Source organism: Notamacropus eugenii, chromosome 6, assembly GCF_028372415.1.
Source record: "Notamacropus eugenii isolate mMacEug1 chromosome 6, mMacEug1.pri_v2, whole genome shotgun sequence".
Taxonomy (NCBI): Eukaryota; Metazoa; Chordata; class Mammalia; order Diprotodontia; family Macropodidae; genus Notamacropus; species Notamacropus eugenii.
The window spans coordinates 378,994,011-379,019,862 of NC_092877.1; the positions used below are offsets into that span (position 1 = coordinate 378,994,011).

Consider the following 25,852-nt stretch of genomic DNA (forward strand, 5'->3'; position numbering starts at 1 on the left):
AGCCAGGGAGTATGAGAACAGGTCCTTTGGGACCAGGAAGGCTCCACCAGGACTAAACTTGCCAAGATGACCTGTAGTCCCATTAAACTTTGACTCACAGGTGGAGGAACTGGAGGGATTAGCTTATCTTTTCTGTTTCATTTGTAAAAGTTTGAGGGAGGAGATCAAATATTTTATATCTTTTATGACTCTTGACAGGCCCTATACAGGGATGGTCTCTAGTGTTTATGGCACCCGCACCTGGTGCACCCAGCCCTCATACAGTTGACTTCTGAGGACCAAAAGCCCCATTTCGTACTCTGGCAGAGGCTCCTCTGGGACAGAAATCTGTTTTGCAATGACACCCAGGAAAGACTGCAGAGAAGAATGACTAAGAATATGGATCTATGGGAGCAGACATTTCAACAGATAATTAGAGAGAAGAAACCTCAACACAGATGGACCCTGGAAGTGGACAGTGACCTTGAGGTCAAGAACCTTCGGCAGGGGTGGAGACAGTACAAGCATAAAGGCCTTGCATGGTCAGTGGGGAGCCATGGATAGGGAGCTCCCGCTGCCCTTGTGGGTGCTGCCTGTGGATGCTTTGTCTGGGACAAAATAGGTGAGTGTTGGGGGAGAGTGAATGGGAAGTCATCAGAAAGAGAGTTCTAATCTAGTCAAGCAAACTCTTTGCTGCTGTGATCCTTAGACAGTGGTCAGCTCCCCAGGGAGGGTGGATGCAACCACAGAACTTGAAAAATCTAAGGAATTTTCAAAGTTATTTAGTACAAGTCCTTCATTTTATCAATGAGGAAACTGAGGCTCAGAGAGATGAGCTTGCTCAAGGTCACACAGCGAGTAAGAATCCTGATTAAATGATTTCTAATTTTGTGCTCTTTCCACCTATTGTGAGCCAGGACATTAGTGGAACTGGAGGTGGGGTGAGTTAGCCTCACACATTCCCACAAAACCAGCCCAGATTGTTGTGAGTGAGGAACTGGGGTTCAAGCTTGTGGGGGGAGGTAGGTGGGTTTAACCTTGCACTAAATGGATTGATTTGGGGCCAAATTCTGGTCCCTTTGAGCAAGAGAAGTTTTGGAGAGTTTGGTAGGGAGCTCCTGAGACCCCGGGCTCTTTTTTATCAAAGACTTTAAAACCTTCTTCAAGGCATCTTTTCTCATTTGTCTGCTTGATTATCTTCTCTGCCTTGAGGATGCTTCCACCTACCTGAGCATATGGGAATATGACTTTAGGTCAAGGAGTGGTTGTTCAGGGTCTCTGGCTCTGAGTGACCCTTTCATTGAAGCTGAAGTGGGGCAGGGATCCCCAGTCCCATTGTTCCATGTTACAAACTGAGACTCACCATACTCTATCCCCTAAAAGCAGAGGTTTGGGCTGGGTGGCCTCTGGAGGGCTTTACAGGACACATTGCCAAGCTCTTTACCTGACCCAAAGGACTCACCTGGTTTGGGATAAGGCTTCACCATAAGGGCAAGCCTGGATGAATAAATGTCCACTCTTAGCCAGTGTGGAGTCCAGTTCCATGTTTAAGGGAGTTTTACAACCAGCCACTTGCCTGGGGCTTTTGTGGATCAGGCAGCCAAGAAGGCTGCTCTGCTTACTGGTTGCTGCTACTCCAGGCTGGTGACCTTTCAGTGCAGCTGATTTGAAAGGCTGGGTTCTGATAATAGCTGTAACTTCCAAAGCTGACTTTATTTGATATTATTTCTGTGTTCAAGTCTTCCTTTTGACTCACACTGGCTATGTGGACCCAGACAATGTGGCATCGTCCCCAGGTAACTATTTAAAGTCTAAAAGTTGCAGAGGTATTGACCTTCATGGTGGAGGGAATTTTCTTTTTTTGGTGGGGAGTTCCCTATATAGAATAATGTCAATTTGAAGGCAAGTGACCATTCCAGGCAGCTGCTAGTCACACTAACTAGGACCTGGCCATACAAATGATTTCTTAGGTTCAATCCACAGCCGTCATTTTAATGGACCATATTTTGTTTTTAGTTCACCTTCATTGTACATCTCTTTCCTCTCCTCCCTTCGACAGACATCCCTTAGAACTGTGATGGGTGAAGCTGAAATGACTGAAGAACAAAGGTTTGAACTTCCAAGCACATCAATTTATTAAACAAAACATTCCAATTGTTCAACATATGGGACCAGGCCCCCTCAGCTTTGGCACTGGACTCTGAAGTTGGGGGAGACAGATTTTTATGCATTAAAAACAATTAACCAAATAAGACCAATGAATGAAAAGAAAACAATCAACCAGGACACAAAATTAGATAATCTGATTTCTAATTGAAGGAAAGGTTAGTGACTTTCCAAGGTCGGATGGAGAGAGAGAACAGGTACAATTCACTGAAATCAGAAAAAGATGTGTCCTCCTCCCCCCAAGTGACTGTACTCAATCAAAGGAATATGGACACGACAACTGACCACCATGGGGGCAGTTTTCAAGTAAGATGTATGATTTGCTTAAGATATCTAAATGTGAGAAAACTCCTTGCATCAATCTTTGGATCTGACTGGGTTTCTGGTCAACATAACTGAGGTCCTTGGTTAGAGGTCTCGAAGCAGCAGGAAAAGGTGGTCCAGTTTCTGGGCTAGGTTCAAACAATGTATTAAAACTCTGTCTCAGTCCCCACAAATGAATAAAGTTTTCTCACAAGACAAATTGGATTAGACCCATAATTGAATGGAAAGGAATTGAGCTAGCTGCAGAATTGAGTCACAAGATGGAGTCCCACCACCACCACTCTGTGTTCTAATTCCCTCACTTCCCCCTTTTGATTCATGTGGGAGGCAGATAGTTACCTATAAGGTTTTTCATATATTCATAATCAGAATTACGTAAGTCAGGTTACAGATCAAACTATTTAGAGATTTCACAATGGGCTAATTTTGAGAGGGAAGATTTACGTGTTCCCAAGGTAGTCAAAAACCTCAGCAAACAAAAATACCATGAAACGAAAGGTCAAAGCAATAATACAATGATGATCACAATATTAAATAATGTAAAGTCTCCTTGTGTCCTCGTAACCCATCCCCAACATCCACTTAGTCATTTCATCTTGTCTTGACTTCAAGATGTGGTCATCTGATCCTTGGAAATATCTTCTCTTGGACCTTCTGGAATAAACCTCATTCTCAGGGCAGCTGTGAAGGGGACTCTGCTTCTCTGGTTCCAAATCACTTGTAGAGGTTCCTAGATAATTCTAAAATCTGCCAACAATAAGACTTAAGGCAATGAAGTTCAACCTCTTAAATGTGGTTTTCTAATAACTGGTTCATGTGATGAAAACCAGCTCAAGCTTTATGGAACCAATCCTATGAACAGCCAAGTAGAAGAGGAAGATCAGATTAGGAACCACAACTCACCTGAGACGTTAGAGAATTTTAGTTTTTATATGCCACTTGCTATTTTTATATTTTATTTATTATTAGAATATTTTATATTTTTAATATTTACCTAAACCCTGAATCTGATACAAGATCCTAAAAAATTTTTGTTTGATTTCTAAAATGAACCATTCTCTCTTTTAAAATGATCAAATAACTACTTTAAAATAGGAAAATAATTTCACTTTCTTTACAATTATCAATGCAGTTTTGTATGTAAAATCCTTAAATTCAATTCTGAGGACTTAACATAATCAAAGCCTGAATTTTCATGCTAGATACATTTGGAAGCCAATCATATTCAGTTGTAAATATAGTTCTTAGAGAAAACAGTCTTTCTCAAAATGTACTATTCCATCTCAAAAGAAAACTTTTACATCTTTGTCTTATTACTTTGTCTATCATGTCCTCCCTTGCCCTTAGGAGGATATCATCCCCATATTATAATTTGATCACAAATACAGATTAAAATTGTAAGATTTTCTGTACTTTTCTCTTATTATAGTAACTCAAAGATGTTCCAGTATCTTTCTATTAATTAACAGATTCAATGTTATACTTACAAAACTTCCACAGCTGACCTGTCCTGCTTATAAACATTTTTATGAAAGGAAGAGGAGGGGCATAACTATAATAAGAAGAATAAGAAAAGACAGCCAAAAAAAAAAAAAAAAGAAACAGCCCAGCAAATTTTACCATCATGTCCAAGGTGTCCTCCAGTTTTTTCAATGTCCTGCTCCTGGGAGGCCACCGCTTCTGCCAAGAAGGGGGAGGATACATTTTAATATTCTTCCTGAACTTGCTCTTCATAATTACATGCCATTCAGAGTGATTGATATCCTGAGATCACAGTATCTAGACCTGAACTTAATACTCCAGATAAGGTCTGAAGAGGGCAGAGTGCAGTGGGATTATCATTCCTCCTTAGTGCTGAAAACTATGCTCTTCAGTACAACCCGAGATTATGTGAGCTTTTTTGTTCACCACATCCCATTGCTGGCTGGCTCATGTCAGTCTGGCACTTCATTAAGACCCCCAGATCCTTGTGGAACAACTGCTGTGTATCCAAGCCTCTGCTTCCATTATATGGAATTTCATCATAATATATTCAGCCTAGTGCTCTCATCTGTCAAGGTCCTTTTGGGTTCTCTCTCTCATCTGCCATGTTAATCATCCCTCCAAGCTTTGGGTCACTGGCAAATTTGTTGGGTCTACCCTCTAAGTCTTTATCTGATATCAGAGGATGATGGATTTGGATCTGGGAAGGGCATTAGGAGTCATTTGGCCCAACCCCCTTATTTATTGATGAGACTGGGTCCCAGAAAGGGAAAATGTGACTTTCCCAATATCACACTTTTGAGTAAATAGCAAAGTCAGGCTCATTCAAGGGCTGTACTGATCTGGGGAGACCCAGAGAGGAGAGCATCTCTTCACTGTATTGCTTTACACAAATTGTCCTCTTGTAAACCACTGCTAATCTTTCCATACCACCTGAAGGCCTTCATAGCAGTACATGGGTTCCTCTGGTCTGTTTCTCCACAACCCTGTAGGGCTGTATTACAGGTGCCATTATCTTTGTATCAAAATCTGAGTGGCTGCTGAGTCTTGTAAATTCATCCTCTCCCACGTGTCTTGTGTTTACTTCCTCCTTGCTACTCAAATAGCCCAAGGTTGGGCCCGCATCCCTTTTCCCCTGGGTGATTCCACATTGGCCTCCTCATTGCTTGTAACTCCCTTCTTTACAATCCACTCTCCATAAAGCTGCCCAAGTCCCATTCCTGAAGCTCTTACCCTAGGATGTAGGTACTATAATTGTCTCCATTTCACCTCTGAGCAAACTGAGGCAGACAGATTAAGAAACTTGACAGTAAGTACCAGAGTCCGAATGCAAGCTCAGGTTTTCCTGACTCCCAGTTGCTCTCTCCATTGAGCCACACACTTAGAAATGTTTATGGATGGAATGAATTCATGCCATGGTTTTATCTAGTTATGGAACCTTTGCCTCAACCTGAGAGGCAGAATGGTGATATGGACAGTCTGTCATGAAGATCTGGGTTCAAATCCTGCCTCAGACTTTTCCCTCAGCTGTCAAATGAAGGATTGGTTTTTAAGACCCTTCACATCTTGAACTCTAGGATCCCATGAGTCTCCTCCGTAGAACGAGGGGGTAGGGTTAGTGTTGATGGGGCCTTTGAGTCCGGCTGGGTTCTGGGACCTTTCTAGACAGACTGGCTGACTCTACTCTCTCCTGCCTCAGATTTCAGTTCTCCTTGTGTGGATGCAGCTGGGTCTCAGCCCAGGTGCTGATTCTCTTCCAGATGTGCCTGCAGAAATCCTATTGCTGCATCAGGATGACGGTCTTTGCTCAGCGTTGCCACAAGTGCAGCACAGCCCTGTCTGAGGAGCCTGACTTCAGCCAGGAAGGCATCGAGGGGGTGGTGGGGTGTCTGGTGGTGCGGATTCTGCTGAGGTGCTATGGGGAAAGTGTGCACCTTGGGGCCCCCCGAGAGGACCCTTTCTGAGAGGCCCTTCTTGCCGCACCTCATGACGCTGAGAATTGTGAGGCTGTTTGCTGGGCATCTTTTGCCCTAGTCAATCAGACAGCAAGGTCTCAAATCCACACCCTCCCCTTACCAGAATCATCAGTAACTCCACCCATGACCAACGACCTGCTTTTTTTAACTTCTTCTGTTGTTTTCCCTTTGTGTTGTATTCATTATATTTGTGGTCTTGATGGTGAGCCTTCACATTGCCGGGCTCCTTTAGAAAGAGTTTTATCCAGTGGTATGGTAGGGTAAATATGTAACGACCAGTGGCTCTCTAAATATACATATACCTAGGTATAGGCATTCACATATGTATTCACATTCACACACACATAATTGGATATACCACTAAGTTTAATTTGTATTGTTAAATTTCTCCACCATTTTCTGAAAGCTTGGCAATTAGCCAAACAATAAATCAAGCTTCGACTTATGCTTTGCCTTTTTCTGAGGTATAAATGCTCACACAGAGAATTTCATAATGGTGGGAGCCTGTTCGAGCTAGCTTGGGCAGGCTCCTGTCTCGACAGAGATGAGGTGGCTGAAGCCTTCCCCAGGATGCTGACATTTAAGGTCTTTGGCCAAACTTGGGCTCCTTCTGAAACCAGAAACAATGAAGCTTCGTTCCTACTTAGCAAGAACAATGAGCTAAAACAAAAAGCCACCAAGTGGCCTTTTGTTTTCTGGGTGGTTAGCTTCTCCCCAGTCCTGCCCGCCCTGCTCCCCATTTTGACTGAATTATACCGTGTACCCAAATTGGTAGTTGGGACTTTGATCTTAGGAGAGGTGCCCGGAGAAGGCTTGGCATGACTGGGATGGAAGTTTGAGGACAGTCGCTGGGAAGATCCTGATGGCTATATGGGTTATTCACACAAGGAATGAGAATCATTTTCATCTTCATGCTCCCAGGGGCTGCGTGGACCCTGCCCTTGTTCAGGGACCACTGATAACGTCAGGAAATCAGCCTATCAAATGACTGTCTCCAGCTTTGCTTTTTATTCTAAACTCTTTCTTTGGATAGGATTGTTTCCCTCGGGGTGGGATGTGAAGGCTAGTCCAGGGATTAGGGGATGGGAGGCATTCCTTGTTTTGGGAGCCTTTCTCTTGTTACTATTAAATAAGACTTTGACAGTCAGTGGAAAAGAACTTTGATCAAGATAAACAATGGGGTAAAATGCTAAGCTCTTCATGATTTTCAGAGAGTCAGTGACCTCTCTCCTCCATCACTACTCTTTTGTGGGTGGCATGTGCCCACCTTCTTAGATCAGCGTGGATTGATCCAAACATAATTTTGGCAGAAACTTCACCCTTGGGAAATCTGTGCCCTCATACCTGATCTGTTGTATTTCAATGAATCCTTAACACTGAGCTGGGCACAAAGGAGCCAGCCATGAATGTGGTTTATTGGAATGGTCTTCTCTTGTGACCAAAGGCATAAAAAGAATAAATAAAGAATGGACATGACTGAGTGGAGCACCTCCCATACCTAGGCTGCCCACAAGCCTAGAGGGATGCCCCAAACCCAGTCGTTCCAGACACAGCACAGATGCTTAACTTCTGCTGCTCTCTTAGCAGCTGCCAACATACCAAAAGGGACAAAGCTTCCCCACTGCTGGTCTTTGTGGGCTCTCACTGCCTTCTGGAAGGTCATAGTTGAATTAGCTAGGGATCTCCTGAACAAAGGCAACATCTCAGGCTTTCCCTTGAGGGCATCCACTGTCCTTTTGGATTCAGGCTGCATTTCTTGTCCATCCCCTCTTCAGATGCAAGTCTCTCTGCTTTGGCCACTTGGGATGTACAGAGAGGGCTCTTTTCATTCCAACAGTCATTCTGAATGCCTCTTCTCTTGCCCTCAATTTGCTTCTGAAAGGGTGCCTGCTGGCTGCACCCACAGCAGTCCCAGTGGTTCTTTTGTCTGGTCTTGGCTTTATGGGCGAGGCCATCTCAAGAGCTCGGGCTTAAATATAACCCCTGATAGGTCATCTGTCTTTGAGAAAGCAACATTACATAGTGGGAAGATGTTGGGACTGGATACCTCGATCTTTCTGCTCCCTCACTGGGGGATCTTGGGCAAATCATATTTCCCCTCTCTGGAATTCAGTTTCCCCAGCTGTAAAATGAGTGGGTCCAAGTGTGATTGATCTCTATGATCCCTTTCAGCGCTAAATTTCTGGTCCTACCATTAATTTTCTGATGGCTTAGAGGCAGCCACTATGAGGAAGTCATTGTAGGAAAACTTTCATGGTACAGTCTATGGTCAGAATGGGTTTTTCTTCTTGGAAGCCAATTGGTCCCGTCATCTCATTAGCATAATTAATAGAGTTAATTGCCTTATTAAATGTGGAAATATTGACTAAGAAAGCTTGGATTGAAAGGTAGGTCTCTCCCAAGGGAGCTGGTCCCGAAGTCAGTGAAAATTGTTAAGGAATGAGGGGAGAGTAATGAGGAAGAGGGGGCATTGCCATGTTGATGTAGAACCTTGAAAGAGTTCCAGGTTCATGTGAATCATGACCTATTTCTTTTTTCTGGTGAAACATTATAGCTGTAGGACATTTGCCTCATCTTGTTTCAGCAGGGCTTCCTACTACTTCATCTTTCGGTGTCTTCCTGCCGCCTGACTCCTCTGTCCTGGCTGGGCCCCATGGACAGAGCTGTGGTCAGTGCCCCGGCCACATGTGTCGCTGGGTAGGGGACCAAATGTCCAGAGTCCTGGAGCGCTCTCTTAAAGACCTCCTTCCAAGGGACACCCCGCGGTCAGGGCGCTGGGGATTCTGGCCTCCTCTCTAACTGTGCTGCCGGCCTGGGGCTGCAGGACCGGCGGGCGACTGAGCGCCAGGGCCCCAGGCTCCCGCTCCACTCAGGCTTTCAGCACCTGGAGCTGGCCCTCCGCCCCACCCCGCCCCGCCCCCAGACTGAGCCCCGCCCCTCAGACCGAGCCCCGCCCCCAGACTGAGCCCCGCCCCTCAGACCGAGCCCCGCCCCAGACTGAGCCCCGTCCCTCCCCGCCCCCCAGACCGAGCCCCGCCCCTCACACTGAGCTCCTCCCCGGCAGCTGCAGGGGGCGCTAGAGAGCCAGCGGATTCTGGCCGGAGGAAGGCCCTGCTGGGCAGTCTGGGAAGCGGCCTGGGCGTGGCAGGAGGGTGGGCGCTGGGCCCAGCGGGAGGCGGGGGACCGAGGGCCAGGAGCGCCCCCCCCGGGACTGAGGGGGAAACTGAGGCTGGGGGGAGGGCGGGGGCAGGGGCATCAGAGGGAGCCAGTGTGGGGGAGGGGAGGGGGCTGAAGGCCGGGACCTTTGACCCGCAAGACGCCCGAGCTGGGACGGAAGGGGCCGGCCAGTAATCCCTGCCCCTCCCTCCTCCCTCCCCTCCTCCCTTCCTTCCTTCCTCCTCCCCTCCTTCCTTCCTTCCTTCCTTCCTTCCTTCCTTCCTCCCTCTCCTCCTCCCTTCCTTCCTTCCTCCTCCCCTCCTTCCTTCCTTCCTTCCTTCCTTCCTTCCTTCCTTCCTTCCTTCCTTCCTTCCTTCCTTCCTCCCTCCCCTCCTCCCTTCCTTCCTTCCTCCTCCCCTCCTTCCTTCCTTCCTTCCTTCCTCCCTCCCCTCCTCCCTTCCTTCCTTCCTCCTCCCCTCCTTCCTTCCTTCCTTCCTTCCTTCCTTCCTCCCTCCCCTCCTCCCTTCCTTCCTTCCTCCTCCCCTCCTTCCTTCCTTCCTTCCCTCCTTCCTTCCTCCCTCCCCTCCTCCCTTCCTTCCTTCCTCCTCCCCTCCTTCCTTCCTTCCTTCCTTCCTTCCTCCCTCCCCTCCTCCCTTCCTTCCTTCCTCCTCCCCTCCTTCCTTCCTTCCTTCCTTCCTTCCTTCCTTCCTTCCTTCCTCCCTCCCCTCCTCCCTTCCTTCCTTCCTCCTCCCCTCCTTCCTTCCTTCCTTCCTTCCTTCCTTCCTTCCTCCCTCCCCTCCTCCCTTCCTTCCTTCCTCCTCCCCTCCTTCCTTCCTTCCTTCCTTCCTCCCTCCCCTCCTCCCTTCCTTCCTTCGCCTCCCCTCCTTCCTTCCTTCCTTCCTTCCTTCCTTCCTTCCTTCCTTCCCTCCTTCCTTCCTTCCTTCCTTCCTTCCTTCCTTCCTTCCTTCCTTCCTTCCTTCCTTCCTTCCCTCCTTCCTTCCTTCCTTCCTTCCTTCCTTCCTTCCTTCCTTCCTTCCTTCCTTCCTTCCTTCTCTCCTTCCTTCCTTCCTTCCTTCCTCCTCCCCTCCTTCCTTCCTTCCTTCCTTCCTTCCTTCCTTCCTTCCTTCTCTCCTTCCTTCCTTCCTTCCTCCTCCCCTCCTTCCTTCCTTCCTTCCTTCCTTCCTTCTCTCCTTCCTTCCTTCCTTCCTTCCTTCCTTCCTTCCTTCCCTCCTTCCTTCCTTCCTCCCTTCCTTCCTCCCTCCCCTCCTCCCTTCCTTCCTTCTCTCCTTCCTTCCTTCCTTCCTTCCCTCCTTCCTTCCTTCCTTCTCTCCTTCCTTCCTTCCTTCCCTCCCTCGCTTCCTTCCATCCTTCCTTCCCTCCCTCCTTCCTTTCTTCCTCCTCCCCTCCTTCCTTCCTTCCTTCCTTCCTTCCTTCCTTCCTCCCTCCCCTCCTCCCTTCCTTCCTTCTCTCCTTCCTTCCTTCCTTCCCTCCTTCCTTCCTTCTCTCCTTCCTTCCTTCCTTCCCTCCTTCTTTCCTTCCTTCTCTCCTTCCTTCCGTCCTTCCTTCCTTCCTCCCTCCCTCCCTCCCTTCCTTCCTTCCCTCCTTCCTTCTCTCCTTCCTTCAGTCCTTCCTTCCTTCCTCTCTCCCTCCCTCCCTTCCTTCCTCCCTCCCTCCCTTCCTTCCTCCCTTCCCTCCTTCCTTCCTTCCTTCTCTCCTTCCTTCCTTCCTTCCTTCCTCCTTCCCTCCTTCCTTCCTTCCTTCCCTCCTTCCTTCCATCCTTTCTTCCCTCCCTCCTTCCCTCCATCCTTCCTTCCCTCCTTCCCTCCTTCCCTTCTCCCCTCCTCCCCTCCTTTCCTCCTTCCTCCCTCCTTCCTTCCTTCCTCCTTCCCTCCTTCCTTCCTTCCCTCCCTCTTTCCTTCCATCCTTCCTTCCCTCCCTCCTTCCTTTCTTCTTCCTTCCCTCCTTCCTTCCTTCCTTTCTTCCCTCCCTCCCTCCCTCCCTCCCTTCCTTCCTTCCTTCTTTCTTTCCTTCCTTCTCCAGGGTCAATCATCACCAAAGCTGGTGTGGTCTGAGGAAGAGGACAGAGAAGGCATGGAGAAGAAGGCTCTGGTCCCTGCCAGTCTGGGCATCTCGAACCTTACACTGGCCTCAGAGGTTCCTGGGCCATCTGGGTCATCATCCAGAGGTACAGAAGGATGCTGGGGAGGATGTCCCTCCCTGAGATTTTGGGACTGGTCAGAGCTGGAGGAGGCCCACTGGGGAGGGAGGTTCTGACCTCACCCTCACTGAGGGGTTCCCCTCACCACTGTAGTCTTCCCATCTCCTGCCCTGGGCCTGCTGCCCACAGTCCTGGGGCTGTGGCTGAGTCCCTGATCTGGCCCCACACTGGGGGTGGTCTCAGGGAGGCCACTGCTGCCCCACCAGAGAAGAGGGTCTTCCTCCCTTTCCTGTCTCCCAGGAAATCTCTCCCAGGATGGCGATGTGGGCAGATCCCACCCAGTCTTCTCCCTTCCCCCCTCCTCTGAAACCCACCCACCCTTCTTCCCATGACTCCCAAGTGCTGTGGGCCCACCCCTTACCCTTAGGAGGGGGAAGAAAGAAAAGTTGTGATGACAATGAGCTCTGAGGGCCTGGTTGCAAATTCTGACATGTCCTTCTTCTTACCTGGGAGACCCTGGGCAGCTCACTTTTCCTTCCTGGGCCTCATTCTCCTCCTTAATCAGTAATCAGTTCCATGAACATTAAGCACCTCCTGTTTCAGGCACCATACTAAGGGCTGGGAATACAATGAAGAGGTGAAAGAACCTGAAGGAGCCTACAATGGAATTTGGAGATCTGGGGACCCTGGGGGGTGTCCAAGACCCTTCAGGGGGTCTGCAGCATCAACACTGTTTTCATAGGAAGGCTAAGACATTTTAATTTCCAGTACAGTAAATATCAATATATACAACCACATTAATCAAAATCTGTGTGTGCGTGCATATGTGTGTGTGTGTGTGTGTGTGTGTATGTGTGTGTGTGTGTGTGTATGTGTCCTCAATAATTTTTAAGAACATAAAAGCATCCTGAGACCAAAAAATCTGAGAAGTGCTGGTCTGGATGAAGTCTAAGGTCTTTGCTGGGTATACATGTAGGGTCTAGTGACTCTAATTCCCAATAAGATATGTGTTTTCCTAGGTCATTAAAGACCCCCAAAAGCTTTTCATCCACAATGTCATTTATTCTTCCCAATGTCCTTTGGAAGCAAGTGCTGTGATGATGAAGAAATAGAGGCCCAGAGTGCTTCAATTTCTGGCTCAGGGTCTCTGAGGCAGGATTGAATTCAAATCTCCTTTCTCTGGGTCAGGCATTGCTTCCACCTTGCCCACAATGGCCTGTGTGAGCCTTCCTGGGATGTTGGCCAATCTTGAGGAGGAATCGGTTCATTCTTGCCTCCTAGCAGAGCTCTGGTCACATAGGAGGCCCTTGATAAATACCTGTTGATGTATTGACTTTAAGAGCCTCTTATGCTTCAGTGGTTTGTGGACCCCTTAAGCAGTTAGTCCAGTGAAGCCCCTGGACCTTTTCTTAGAATCATGTTTTTAAATGCATTTCACACACACACACACACATAAACACACCCACACACATGCACACACACGCATACACACACAGAGGAAACTAACTCTTAGAATACAATTATCAAAATATATATATTTTTAAAAAGTTCATGGACCCCAGGTTAGGAACTTCTGACTTCTGTGTGGCATATAGCAGGTGTTTAATAAATGTCTATTGCAAGTAAAAGGTAGTGCTTTAATTCAAAGGAATAAATCTCTCATGGTAAAATTTCAGGCATTTGTCACTGGGTCACAGGAAATGTTTTGGGTCAGTAATGGCATCCCAGCCCTCCTCACATCAGGGAGTAGAGAGGACCACCCACCTCACTCACCTGCATGTGGGGTGGCATCTGTCACCAGAAGGATCTGGCTCTTTCAGGGATTTACCAACAAGTCACCAACCTCCTGAACATTGTGGATGAAGATGACCAGGAGGTTAACACTTTGAGCAGTCAAGAGGGTTACGGGTCCAAGATGCGCAAGGCGCTGGCCAGCATGATCATCATCCAGAAAGCCAATGCGGAGCCTTCGGAAGTCATGACTGCGCTCATCCATAGTCTACAGCTGGAGGAGGTAGGAGGGCCCCAGGAGGCCCCTTGAGTGTTGGCCATCACTGGGAGGGGCCACATAGAGAAGGTCAAAGGGCATTCCTTGCCTCTTGGAAATCTGAGTTCAAATCCAGCCTCAGGTGTATCCTAGCTGTGTGATCCCAGGCAAGTCACTTAAACCACATGCCTCAGTTTCCTGAACTGCCAAATGGAGTATAGTAGTAACAACACTGACCTCCCAGAGCTGCTAGGAGAATCAATGAGATTCTCTATTAAATATCACTGTGATGGCTATTGCTACTATACTATCATGCTGCCATTCAGGAAAGGGTTTGCCAAAGACAGGAGACCTGAGCTGGGCTTTAGTTGATGAAGAGGGTGGAGGAGAGGCTGCCCTCTCCATCAGCCAGTCTTGGCCAGCTAAAGCCAAGCCTCTCCTGGAGGAGAGGACTGAGAGGCCTGGAAATGGAAGGTGGGGGGCGCTGACAGAGGCTGGGTCTCTCCCCGTGCCAAGATGCTTCAGGTCCAGGGCTTTGGGAGATCAGGAGATCAGAGGCTTTGGAGCTGGAGGGGATGGTAGAGGTCATGCAGTCCTACCCTATGGGCTTTTCCTGTGGGCCCAGCTGGGCTCAAAACCATACAGCAAGTACGCCTCAGAGCTGGCTGGAGATTGAGCCTGGGGCCTTTCCATGATTCAGTCATAGAGACAAATGGACTTCCTAAGGAGATGGAAAAGCCTTTCTTCCAGGCTCATTGTGTGCTAAGCTCTGGGGCTACAGAGACCAAAGGGAGACAGGCCAGAAATCCTGCCTTCAGGAAGCTTCTGTTCTAATGAGGGGACCAGACATAACACAGGGGAGGGGCAGCCCCAAGGATGATGAGTAAGTCAGACAATAGGCAGACTGATGACAGTGCCTGATGCGAAGCCTTGCCCAAGGTCACCGAGTTAGACGCTGGTGAGAGTAACAGTGGACACGGACATAGCTCTTACAGATCTTATCTGGGGGCAAAACAGGAGGGCCCAGGCCCCAACCCCAAGGTACACTGCCAGACCCTTTGCTTCCTCCCCAGATCTCTATCAAGCGCAAGGTCAGCATCTATACCATTCTCCAGGGCATCATCCAGCAGGAAGGAGAACTGGATGAGGAGTGTGTGCAGACCCTGGTGAACCTCGCCTCCAGAGAAATGCGGGAGATCCAAGAGGTGTGTCTTGGGTTGGGGTGGTGGACTTCTTAAGGAAGGCATTTTCCTCAGACTGGCATCCTGACCCAAGCACTAATAAAGACAGTGACAACAAAATGCAAACAAAAGAAAACAAAGAAACAAAAACCCTAAAGAAATTAAAGCAATGCAAAAAAATTACAGATGTGTAAGAGGAGATCCTTCTATCATCCTGCCTCTATTAGCCTGAGCAGCACAGGAAGCAACAGATTTGTCCAGGGTGCTGAAAATGGCTTTTGGGGGCTGCTTAACAAATTGTGCTGCTGCTCCACCTTCTTGGCTCTTCCCCGCTTAAAGTCAGTTTTCCTGCAGCTCTTTGGAGTCATCTCATGAGTCACCCTTGGGGTGGAATAACCATCAGTTAGGTTTTCCATGAAGACTGCAGTTGTTCCTCCATTGAGCACAAATAGACTTCCCACTGATATCTTCTCAAGAGGCCACTCTGGGCCACAAGCTTCTGAAATGTTGCTATCACTGTTAGTGCAGGGACTTTCTTTGCTGGGAGTTCATTGTAACAAAGAAATCACAGGTCTAGTTTAAATACACATGTACATATGTGTATATACATACATATGTGTACATATAAAAATACACACATATCTACATCTATCATCTGTCTATCCATCTGTTCATCCATCCATCTATTCATCCATCCATCCATCCATCCATCCATCCATCCATCCATCCATCCATCCATCCACCTATCTATGTCTATAATTTCCTTAAGTGTGATATAACTTCCCTGTTTAGTTGTCTTAATGCTTTGTACTTTGAATTCAGCTTTGGCTGGAATCATGACTATAACTTTGAATTTTCAAGAATCAGTTGAAACTGAATAATCCAAAATATTTTCCTCTAAAAATAGAAAAAAAAATATTTTATTTAGTTTATGTGGGAGATGGCCAAGTAAAGCTGAACCAGATTAAAATGTAATTGGGAAAATATATAGTTTTTGAAGGTAGTCAGGGTTAAGTGACCTGCCCAGAGTCACATAGCTAGCAAGTGTTTGAGGTTTTGAATTCAGCTTCTTCTGACTCCAGGACTGGTGCTCTGTCCACTGGGCCACCTAGCTGCCCCTATAATTGGGAAATATTTAATAAAACAAATAAAAATACAGGCAAGGTTTGAGCCTAAATTCTCTGACTTCAGAACCAGCGCTCTTTCTACTATAATGTGTGTGTGTGTGTGTGTGTGTGTGTGTGTGTGTGTGTGTGTGTGTATCTTTGGGGGTTATAAGGTGGGAATCCTTCTCTGAAAGAGTATGGAAATAATTGGTAGGTGGAAGAGAGTGTGAGACTCTGAGACATTGTGGAGAAAGGGAAAAGATACAGGAGGAGCAGGAGGAGAGGAAGGAGGAAGGGGAGGGGGAGGAGGGGGAGGGGAGGAGGAGGGGGAGAAGGGACAGAGCAGGGTGCCTTTGCTTTGACTGTGGTGCTGGGTCAGGAGGTTTGAAGTTTGAGCCTTCGCTGCTTCTTTCTCCAGGCTCATAGCCTTCTCTTTTGCAGATCGAGGGCTATTTACTGGCAGAGACGGCCAGTGACACGCTGGTGGCTCTGTCCCGAAACCACTTTAACCTTGTCATGTATGAGCTGCAGCACCATCTCAAACCCCTGATCCTGACCGATGAGTTTGTCCTCATCACCTTAGCCAATCTGGCCAATGCTAATGGTAAGAGCATCTGTCTGCCCCCCACCCTTCCCTCTTTATTCCCCCCACTTCCCAGCTTCACATGCTCTTTCCCTTTTCTCCTCCTCAGTGTGTCTCCTTCCCCATCTTCCCTCTCTTTCCATAGCTATTTCTCTCTTCCTTTTCTCTCCATCTTTCCTCCCTTGCTCACCTTCTCCTTCCCCTTGTCTTTCCTTCTATCTCAACCCTATCCTCTTTGTGACGACAAGAGTAGAAGAGCCAAAGGCTGCTCTTGGTGGGTCTGGAGGGCTGGGGAGCTTGGAAAGCAGTGGGGACCAGTCCCTTGTGTCCCCTCTGCCCAGCTCCTGTGGTCCCTCCTTCACAGTATTTGAGTTTATGCCCTACATGGGGATCACACTGGCCACCATCTTCACCATGCTGAGACTGGCCAATGGGACCAAGATGCGCCAGGTGTTCTGCAGCGGTGAGTGTCCGAGAGGGGCAGGCGGGGGTAACTTCTCTTTTAATCATTCATTCATCTCCCCATTCATCCATTCAATAATACTGAGGATCTACCATTGTGCTAGATACTGGAGGCGGACAGCGGACTTGGAGTCAGGCAGATCTGAGTTCAAATTGGGCTTCAAATACTTACCCAGGGCTAGTCATGAAACTTCTGTTTGCCTCAGTTTCCTCATCTGTAAAATAAGGATAATAATAGCACTTACCTCCCTGGGCTGTTGTGGGGACCAGATGAGATGAATGCATGTAAAGTGTTTAGCACAGGGCCAGACACACAGTGAGAGCCAGATAAATGTTAGCTTTTATTATTCGTAAGACAAATACACAAGCAACACAGGGGATACTGTTGTGTAAGAAAGGTTCAAACCAAATTCTATCCAAGTCTAGAGAAAGGAAAGGCCATACCTTTCTGGGAGAATCAAGGTAGAGTTCATGACCAAGGTGGCATTTGAACTGAATTTTGAAGCATGGGTAGGATTTTAATAAGTTGGCATAACATGGAGGAGGGCATTCTGGGCAGAGGGACAATCTCTGGAGATTACCAGAGACTTTACTATGAAATCTCTTTGTGGGTAAAGACACTCAGGTCCCTGATATTAAATATTCTAGGATGCAACCTCAGAATTGGAATGGATAGGACAGTGGGGGATGCAAGAATGGCTCTCCTGGGAGTTCCCTTGGCTGTCTACAGCTGGACTTGGAGCTTCAGAACTGGAGCAGGTTCTGGCTATGGAGACCCTATTGGGGGAGATTCTGACTTCCTCCCCCTTTTTCCTCACTCTCTCCTTCCCTTCTGCTTTGCTTAACATGCAGCTATGGAAACATTCTGTGAGGCGATCCAATTTTACTTAAAGCACTGGGAGGATAGTGTGTACCCCATCATGACCGGAGAACACTTCATGAATAAGCTTTTGCCCATGTACCGCCATTTTATCACCGTGTGGCTCCGGAGTGAGAACACCGAGGTGAGCGCCAGCTAGTGAGGAGGCTGTCCAGGACAGCCTCGGTCAGTTCCCCTCCTCGTCCTGTCTTCTGGTCTTTCTTTTCTCTTCTCCTCCTTCTCCATCCTCCTCCTTCTGCTTCTCTTCTTTCCCTTTCTCTTCTCATTCTCTTTCTGTTTTTCATTCTCCTTTTCCTTCCCCTTTGCCTTTTCCTCCTTCTTCCTTCCTCTTCTTCCTCTTCCTTCTCATTCTCATTCTTCCCCTGCTCCTCCTTTCCCTTCTCCTTCCCCTTCCCTTTCTCCTTTGCCTTCTCCTCTTCTTCCCTTCTCCTGCTCCTTCTCCCCTTTCCTCCTTTTCTTCCTTCTGCTTTTTCCTCTTCTCCTTTTCATTCCCTTTCCTCTTCTCCTTTTTCTCTTCCTCCTCTTTTTCCTTCTCTTCCTTCATCCTATCTGAAGACTTGAGTCTGAGGAGAAGGAGGATGAGGCTTTCTTTTGTGACAGGTCAAGCTGGCCGTGATCAAGTCCCTTCGTCCCATGCTCAGCCTTCTTCTGCCCATTGAGGAACTTCGGGAGCAGGTGTATGACTACATCCCCCTGCTCCTGGCAGAGTACCAGGGCAGTGTGGAGGCGCTCTTCATCACCCAGGTGAGAGGCCAGGCTCCTTCCTGCCCAGGGATGCCCAAGCTCTGGTCTGCTCTCTGGGGTGTCCCCAGGCTTGTGGCGCCTTGTGGCCAAGCACTTAGGTGAGGAATGGGGTTTCTGGTCCAGGTGCTCTGACTGCTTCCCAGATTGGGGCAGCCAGGGAACATCCTTAAGGTATTGTATATGTGGTGGTGAGGGGTCTTTTTTTAGGTGAATCTACAGGGGCCAAATTCTGAGTCGTTTTTCAACGGAACAGGATAGGATGTGGGACCTGGAGTTAGGAAGACCTGGGTTCAAGTCTTGCCTCAGTAACCTAGCAGCAGTGTGACCTTGACCAAGTCACTGGACTTCTTTATTCTAGGGGCCGGGGAGACAAAAAAAAAAATGAAATAATCCCTGTCTGCAGGAAGCTTCCATTCTTTTGGGGGTGCTGGGGGGAGGCAGCTTCATGACACATGTGCAGATCAATATAATACAAGGTGGGGGGATGGGGACAGTGCAGAGATTCAGACAAAGTCCTCTGGGAGTGAGTATGTGTGTGTGTGTGTGTGTGTATGTGTATGTGTATGTGTGTATATGTATGTGTATGTGTGTATATGTATGTAGAGAAAGCATTTTCAGTGGCCCTTCCCACACACCACACTGCCTCTAGCTCATCAGTAAATATTTCTCAGGCTCCCTCTGCCAGGCTCTGGGGAAACAAAGGTGACAGGGCATAGTCCCTGACCTCAAAAGGCTTATACCCTATTTAGGAACGTGACTTGCACATATAAAATGAGGACTGGGCATACCGAAGACCTCCTGTTGAGCACCCGAGTCAATGGTGCAGAATGGAAGGCCATTTATGGAGTCAGAAGGGGGACTGACATCTGGGGGGGGGGGTGAGGTTTACAGAGCCTTGAGGTGCAGGCCCTAGGCAAGCCAAGCTGACCGTATTCCACAAGGGGAAAAGAGACTAAGCACGGGCCTGGAGGTGAGAACAATGTCTGGCAATGACAGTGTCAGGACTGGATCAGTCTGACTGGAGCATATGTACATTTGGCAGACAAAGAGGTTGTAACTAGGGTGGGGCAATTGAGCTTTGTCCCAGGAGACCCAAAATTAGAAGGTGCTGGCAGCTGTTCTGTGCCTTCAGTATTGAAACAACTAGAGCTTGAAGTTTGGTTAGCAGGGATGATTAATTAAAACAGGAAACTACTATAGGGGATATCTGACCCTCCATCCCCCATCTCCCTACTCAGCACCAATCTTGCAGTGTCCTGAGGTCTCCAAATACAGAAGCTAATGTCCCAGTCTCTGTGGGACGATGGGTTGTGTCTTGGAATCTCATAGTCTCCCCCAGTTGACTTTGTCTTTAAACAGTTGATTTGAGGGCAGATTCCATTCTGCTTGTCCCAGGTCCTTTACAAAAAGTTTTCCCTGGTTACCAAAATGAGTAATCATTTGTTCAGGGGAAAAAAGAGAGAGAGAGGGAGGCTAGGGTGGGGTTGGGTGGAATGGAACTGGGCCACCAGTGTTCCGATGGGGAGGGTAGTCGATGGGCAGGGAAGCTCCTGGCTCATGCCTGTCTCTCTTTGGCAGATCCTGAGGCAGATCCTGGAAGTCTCTGTCTCCAGCAATACGCCAGTCCCCAAAATGCAGCTTCATACCATCTTTACTGAGCTGCATATCCAGGTAAGGGGGTAAAATCATGCCTGTGGCTGTTAGGCTGCCAAGATTCTGGAGCCAGGGAGGTGCAGAGAGAGCCCCTCCAGGATAGACGGGGCAGTGGCTGCCTCTGTCCGTGGTCTGATGAGGGCCTTTGAGGATCCTAGAGAGCATTGCTGCTGGGCTTATGCCCAAAGAGCTTTAAGTAGATTTTAAAGACATCTTTCCTTCTTTCCACTGTAGGTTATGGAGCCAGCTCTAACTGGCTCATGAGAGCCAAGAGCACAGCCTGCCCTTTTTTTTACCTTGGAGAGCTGGTTGTTAAACATTTACCAGCAGATTGCTGACTGGAAACCTGGCTGCTGCTAATCTAATGATCATGCCCGGGAACATGGCAGAGGAGCCATTGATTCTGTCCTATCCACCCTCATCTGGGCAGAACTGAACATGGTTCTTCCAGTGCATTAGGATCTGGGCAGAGTTCAGTAGAACTCTGTTCTGGGCACTGTGGCCCTCACTGCAGACAGTTAGTTTTGGGCTGTCACACTATGAACTCTTTTGGAGCTTGTGGCCCACCAGGACCTCCAGATCATTTTATTCTGTGGAGATGGCTGCGGTAGGGGTTATCATTTAAGGCAATTGAGGCACAGAGCGCTTAAGCCCATAGCTAAGGGGGATGGCCTTGTCTCATATCTTCTTTCACTCTGAATTCATTTCAGGCCAATCAGGTCAACCAACAAGTGATTGATTATTAACCTTTACTGTGAGCCAGACGTGTCTCTGAGGGATGGTGGAGGAAGCGCTAGGTTCGCTTTACTCTCCTCCCCTGGCTCGTTAGGGGTTTGGTAGGAATAACAATCGCAACAAAATCAGGACATAAGCAGAAATGCGAACAAATCAGACTCTCTCAGAGGATAAGCACAGTAAGCTGGCCCCCGGGGGTCAGCTTCCAAGCCTGGAGGCTTGGGATCAGGCCCCTGCCTACCGGCCCCCTCCTGGCTGGAGGACTCTGGACAAGGGGCGCCTCTGCACCCTCTGCACCCTCTGTGCCCCCAGCCCCCTCTTGGAGCCTCCGGCTGCAGAGGAGGTGCCAACCTGTACTGGTGGAAGGAGTTTCCCTCATCTGGGAGTTACCCAGGGAGGTCCCTCACCTGTCCCCCTTGTGACCATTTCACCACATCTGGCCTCAGCAAGCTTTCTCACTCTTCTGAGTCAGGCAAACCCAGGTGTACCCACCTGGTTGGGAGAGATGATGGCCTCCGGGAGCACCGGGTATCAGCAACCATTTGTTAGTTACCTATTGTATCCCAGGCACTGTGAGAGCCGAGGGCCTATGAGACACTAGTGGTGGTCGAGGGGCATTCAGGGCCACTGCTGGAAGCCCACTTCAAGGGACCCCAGAATGAGGGCTGGGAGTTGAACACCCTCCTGTTACAGAAGGGGAAACTGAAGCCCAGAAAGTGACTTTGACAGGTAGTAAGAGACAGAGCCAGAATTCAGAGGGAGGGTTGGCTGCCCAGCCCCTGCCCTTGCTGCAGAAGGCTGGCCCTGCTCCTCCTCCCCCTCCTCCCTCTTCCTCACCTCTCCCCTTCCTCCTCCTCTCCAGGTGTGTTCCAAGGCCCCCGCCCTCCAGCAGTTCAGCAGTGAGAACCTGGCTGAGGTTGTCCAATGCTTTATCGCTCTGGGTGAGTGAGACCTAGGAGATGGGGTGGAGATGCAGGACTCAGGGCAAGGTTGCTCACTGTTCCCTCTCCTGCCTGCTCCTCCCTCCCCTACTGACCCCAAGTTGTTGAAGTCAGGAAGACCTGGGTTCAAGTCCTCCCTTTGACACCTGCTGGCTGTGTGACCCTGGGCAAGTCCTCCCTCCTTACAGCCCCAGATAACTCTTTAAGACTAAGTCCTGCTGCTGGTCTGGTGCCTGTCTGCCATGGAGGAGGGAGTTCCCATATGTGGAAGTATTGAATGGTACTCATATGACTGGTGTTAGAGGCACAGGAGGAGAAACCAGGCTGGGGTTCATGGAAGGAGAGAAGAACCTATAACCAGAGTGGAGTCAGAGAAGGAGAAAGGGAGACGGAGGGAAAGAGACAGAGACAGAGAGATAGCAGAGACTTGAGACTAGAGGGAGATGGGGTAGGGGGGAGAGAGAGACAGACAGAGACATGCATATAGAGAGACAGAGATAGAGATTCAGACACAAAAAGAGAGAGAGACAGAGAGGAACAGAGAGAGAGAGACAAAGAGACATACACAGAGAGAGACAGACAGAGACAGAGAGACTGGGGGGGCGAGAGACACAGAGACTATGCTGGCTATCTCCAGCAGTGCTGTGAGCCTCCAGTGAAGAGGAGCTCACTGGGTCCCAGGGCCCTTGTTTTCCTCCTTGCTCAGGGAGGGTGCAGGGTGGGGGCTGGGAGGAGGGGCTCAGCTCCTTCCTCTGGAGGTCCAGTGCCTGAATGTTTTGTTGTCTCCACTAAGGAGAAGCCAACAGGGGCTGGTGGGCAAGTGTTGGGGATCTCAGAGCTTGGTCTGGGAGTGGGTGACCCCTGGGGCTGTGATGAGGACAGGCTGAGGGAGGGGGAGCAGAACAGCTGAATTTATACATGCTGAAAAGTCACCTCCAACTGGGGATCAATAAGGAATGATGAAGTGTGTTTGAATTTAGAGCCAGATATAAGAATACGGTAATAAGGCTGCTGCTGATGACATTACGAAGGTTTGCAAAGTACTTTCCTTAGGCCATCTCTGGGAAGGCAGGATGGGGTAGCAGAGTGGGCCCTGGACTTGGGGCCAGAGGATGGATCCGGCACACAGGCCCTAGGCTACCCTGGGCACAGCTAGCCCTTCTCAGGCCCACAGTTTGCTCTTCTGTGAAGTGAAATGCTTGTACCAGCCAGCCCAGAGGGCTCTCCCAGCTTCACCTGGGCCCCTCGCCAGCCTGGCATGAAGCTGCCTGCTGGGCAAAGGCAGGCTCCTCTTGAGAGGTGGTAGCTACTCTTATCATTGTCATAGTGTAATGTTAGAAGAGCTGCAGACTAAGGTAGAGACTTTATTTACTTAAGAGCCTTGAGACCAGCTACTGACCCAGTGGGAGAAGGCTCTCCCCTCTCGTCCACTCAGACTCTCTCTGGCTATCTCCTCTCTTTGTCTTACCCTTCTGTCTCTGTCCCTCTACCTGTCTCAGTCTCTCTCTCTCTCTCTCTCTCTCTCTCTCTCTCTCTCTCTCTCCTCTCTCTCTCTCTCTCTCTCTCTCTCCCTCCCTCTCTCTGCCCCACCCTCCCTTCCTCTCTGTGTCTCTTTCGCTATCCCCCGCCCCCTCCCCCCCAGGTTTCTCTCTGTCCTACCCCACCCTCTCTCTGTCTCTGGCTGTCTTGCTTTCTCCCTTTTTCTCATTTCTCGACTCAGGGCTTGTTGTCCCAGGGGAGGGGGGACTTGTCCTCCCTCACCCCCAGCACCACCAGCCTTGCTATCTTCACTCCTCCCCAGCTCGCTCCTACCCCGAGGAGCTGATGAAATTCTTCCGTAACCAAATGCAGACAGGGAAGGAGGCCATCCGTGTGGGGACGCTGACCTTGCTTCGGGCTGTTCTCAGTGCTGATGGTGAGTGGGCCTGAAGGGAGCTGCTCCTGTGTCCATCCTTCCCATGGTGCCAAGGGACAGCTTGGCCCTCCCCTGCCCAGCCCACCCCCATCTGCTGGGACACTGCTGGGTGGCCAGCCTCAAGGCCTCCAAGAGTCCCTTTTCCATCTTGTTTAGAAATATATTTCAGTGACGTTTTTTGTTTCATGACAATACTTTCTGGACCTATTCCCCCTGACCTCTTCCATCTCACTTCTCCCTACTGTTTGGCAGAAGTACTCAGTACAGTAACCACATCTGCGGCCAACATTCTGCCTACATAGCCCCCACCTCTCTGCTGTGTGCCTTTAGTGACCTTTCCCTATCCCCCCATACCCATTCAGTGATCAATCAATCAATAAGCATTTATTAAGCACCTACAGCGTACCAGGCACTGGGCTAGCTTTGGAAACACAAAGACAAAGACTGAAACAACCCCACTCTTAAGGGGCTTACATTCTAGGGGAGGAGACCCCAATGTAGGAGTGTATGTAGAATCAAGACATCAATCAATCAGTCAGCAGCATGAGAGTTCAGTCCAAATAATGTGACTGACTCATCATAAACCCAGCACCTTGCTAGGTTGACAAGAAAATGTGCACTGGTTAGAAGGACCTCATATATTCTCACTCGGTCCTCACTGGGTGGGGGTGGGGGACCTCTGGTCCTCACCAGGTAGGGTGGGGGCCTCTGGTCCTCACTGGGTTGGGAGCCTCTGGTCCTCACTGAGTGGGGGTGGGGGCCTCTGGTCCTCACTGGGTGGGGGTGGAGTCAAGGTTGAACGAGGAGGGCAAAGTTAGGCCTGAGATGCATTTGCAATAAGTAGTTAAGCAGATTGGTAGTCAGTGCTGTTTCCAGCAAATCCCTTAATTAAAAACAATTAGGATGGTCAGGCACGGACCCCGGCCTCCAGGGCCCCAAGTCTAGCTGCAGAAAGAAGGCACTAAGATAACCCAGGTTGGTTCAGGGCCAAGTGTGGGGTGTAAGCTCTCTGTTCTGGACAAGGTCAGTGAAGCAGAAGGTGAAGGTGGGCGGTAGCAGCCCTGAGGTCTTCCTGGTAGAGGTGGCCTTGTCTTGTGCTGCGCCTTGGAGGCTGTACTGGGTTTGCAGAGATAGGAGCTGGGAGGCCTTCTGGTCCAAGCTCCTTCTATTATCCAGGAGGAGACTGGCCCAGAGTGGCTGAGTGATGTGTAGAAGGCAGCCCTTGGACCCAGGGACCCCGCACAGGAAGGGAGGCCAGTGCGTCTGCAGTGTCTGAGGGAAGGATCTGTCTTAACAGGACCTCACACATCCTGAAACCAGTTCCCGGGGTGGGGTGGTCTTTCTCTTATAGTGCCTGAGATGAATAGCAGGACCTTGCATCTTGCTGTCAAGGTGGTTAGAAATGCTCTTTGTGACCCCCGAGCCAAGGTGAGATGAAGGTCAGGGAGAGGGGAGAGGGGAGGCCTGGGAGAGAGCTGGGCTGGGACAGACAGACCACAACTGAAGAGACTCTGCTCAGCCACTCTGTAACTGGGCAGGAATACCCCCTCTAACAATCCCAATGAGGTAGTCTCACATCTGGGGGAAGGGCCAGAAAGGCTGATTCTGGCTTGGCTGTTAGGAAAACCTGCCTACCCCCTCTACTCCCCCAGCCCCCGCCGTCCCAAGTGGGATGGTATGCTGGGATGCCCCTCTTTGGAGGTCTTGAAGAGGAGGTTGGATGGTCCTTTGTCAGGGAGGTCAGGGAAGGTCTCTTGTTCAGATCAGGGGGTTGATGGTCTTCAAGGCCCCCCCCCCCACTCTGAGACCCTGGGATTCTGTGATAATGGTCATCCAGGGTCTGCTTGCCGACTGCCTGGGAGGGGGGACCTACACCACTCTATAAAGGGTGAGGAATTTTTCTTTCCTTTGGTCCTGTTTTGTCCAGACCTGTGTTTTCATTGGCTTAGGAATCTCTTGTCGGGCAATTTCCCTCTATCAAGGCCAACTGGCAACTGCCCCCAACTGTAACATGGGGACAATAATGGGGGTCATAGGGCATCTCTGTGATGGTGACCTGTGCTAGGGGACCTTAGCTCTTGGGATCATGGGGCATGGGGCTGGAAAGGACTCTTCTTGCAGGGGCACCGAGAGGCAGATTTAGGTCTGACTCTAGGAAAAGCTCTGTAGCAATTAGAGCCACTCCCAAATGGGGCAGGCATCCTTTGGCAATGCTGTCTTCCCTTTCCTTGTCTTCAAGAGAACTGTGGGTGCAAGTCAGGCCCAAAGTCCTTACTCTATAGATTAGAAACAGACCCAGAGAAGGGAGTTACTGCAACAAAGAGTCACCACTCTGGGGCTCGGCCACCTCGCCGTGGATGCCTGTCACTGGCACAGAGGCGATCAGGGCGGAGGTCCTTCTCTCTGGGGGTTCAGAGGCTAATC

General features: G+C 49.4%; 1 protein-coding gene and 1 pseudogene across 1 annotated transcript in view; both read left to right on the forward strand.

Annotated features, from left to right (window-relative positions):
- Positions 1-366: 366 nt before the first annotated feature.
- Positions 367-6,159, forward strand: LOC140511834 (receptor-transporting protein 3-like; annotated as a pseudogene).
- A 2,827-nt stretch (positions 6,160-8,986) lies between these two features.
- The window catches only part of MROH2A (maestro heat like repeat family member 2A), a 58,035-nt gene continuing 41,169 nt past the window's right edge, over positions 8,987-25,852 (forward strand). The window contains 12 exon segments of the mRNA XM_072618817.1: positions 8,987-9,079; positions 11,124-11,268; positions 13,062-13,255; positions 14,302-14,433; positions 15,957-16,119; positions 16,463-16,561; positions 17,413-17,564; positions 18,041-18,184; positions 19,763-19,855; positions 21,435-21,513; positions 23,315-23,428; positions 24,780-24,856. Of these exon segments, the coding sequence (XP_072474918.1) occupies positions 11,175-11,268; positions 13,062-13,255; positions 14,302-14,433; positions 15,957-16,119; positions 16,463-16,561; positions 17,413-17,564; positions 18,041-18,184; positions 19,763-19,855; positions 21,435-21,513; positions 23,315-23,428; positions 24,780-24,856 (1,341 nt within the window). The 5' untranslated portion in view covers positions 8,987-9,079; positions 11,124-11,174.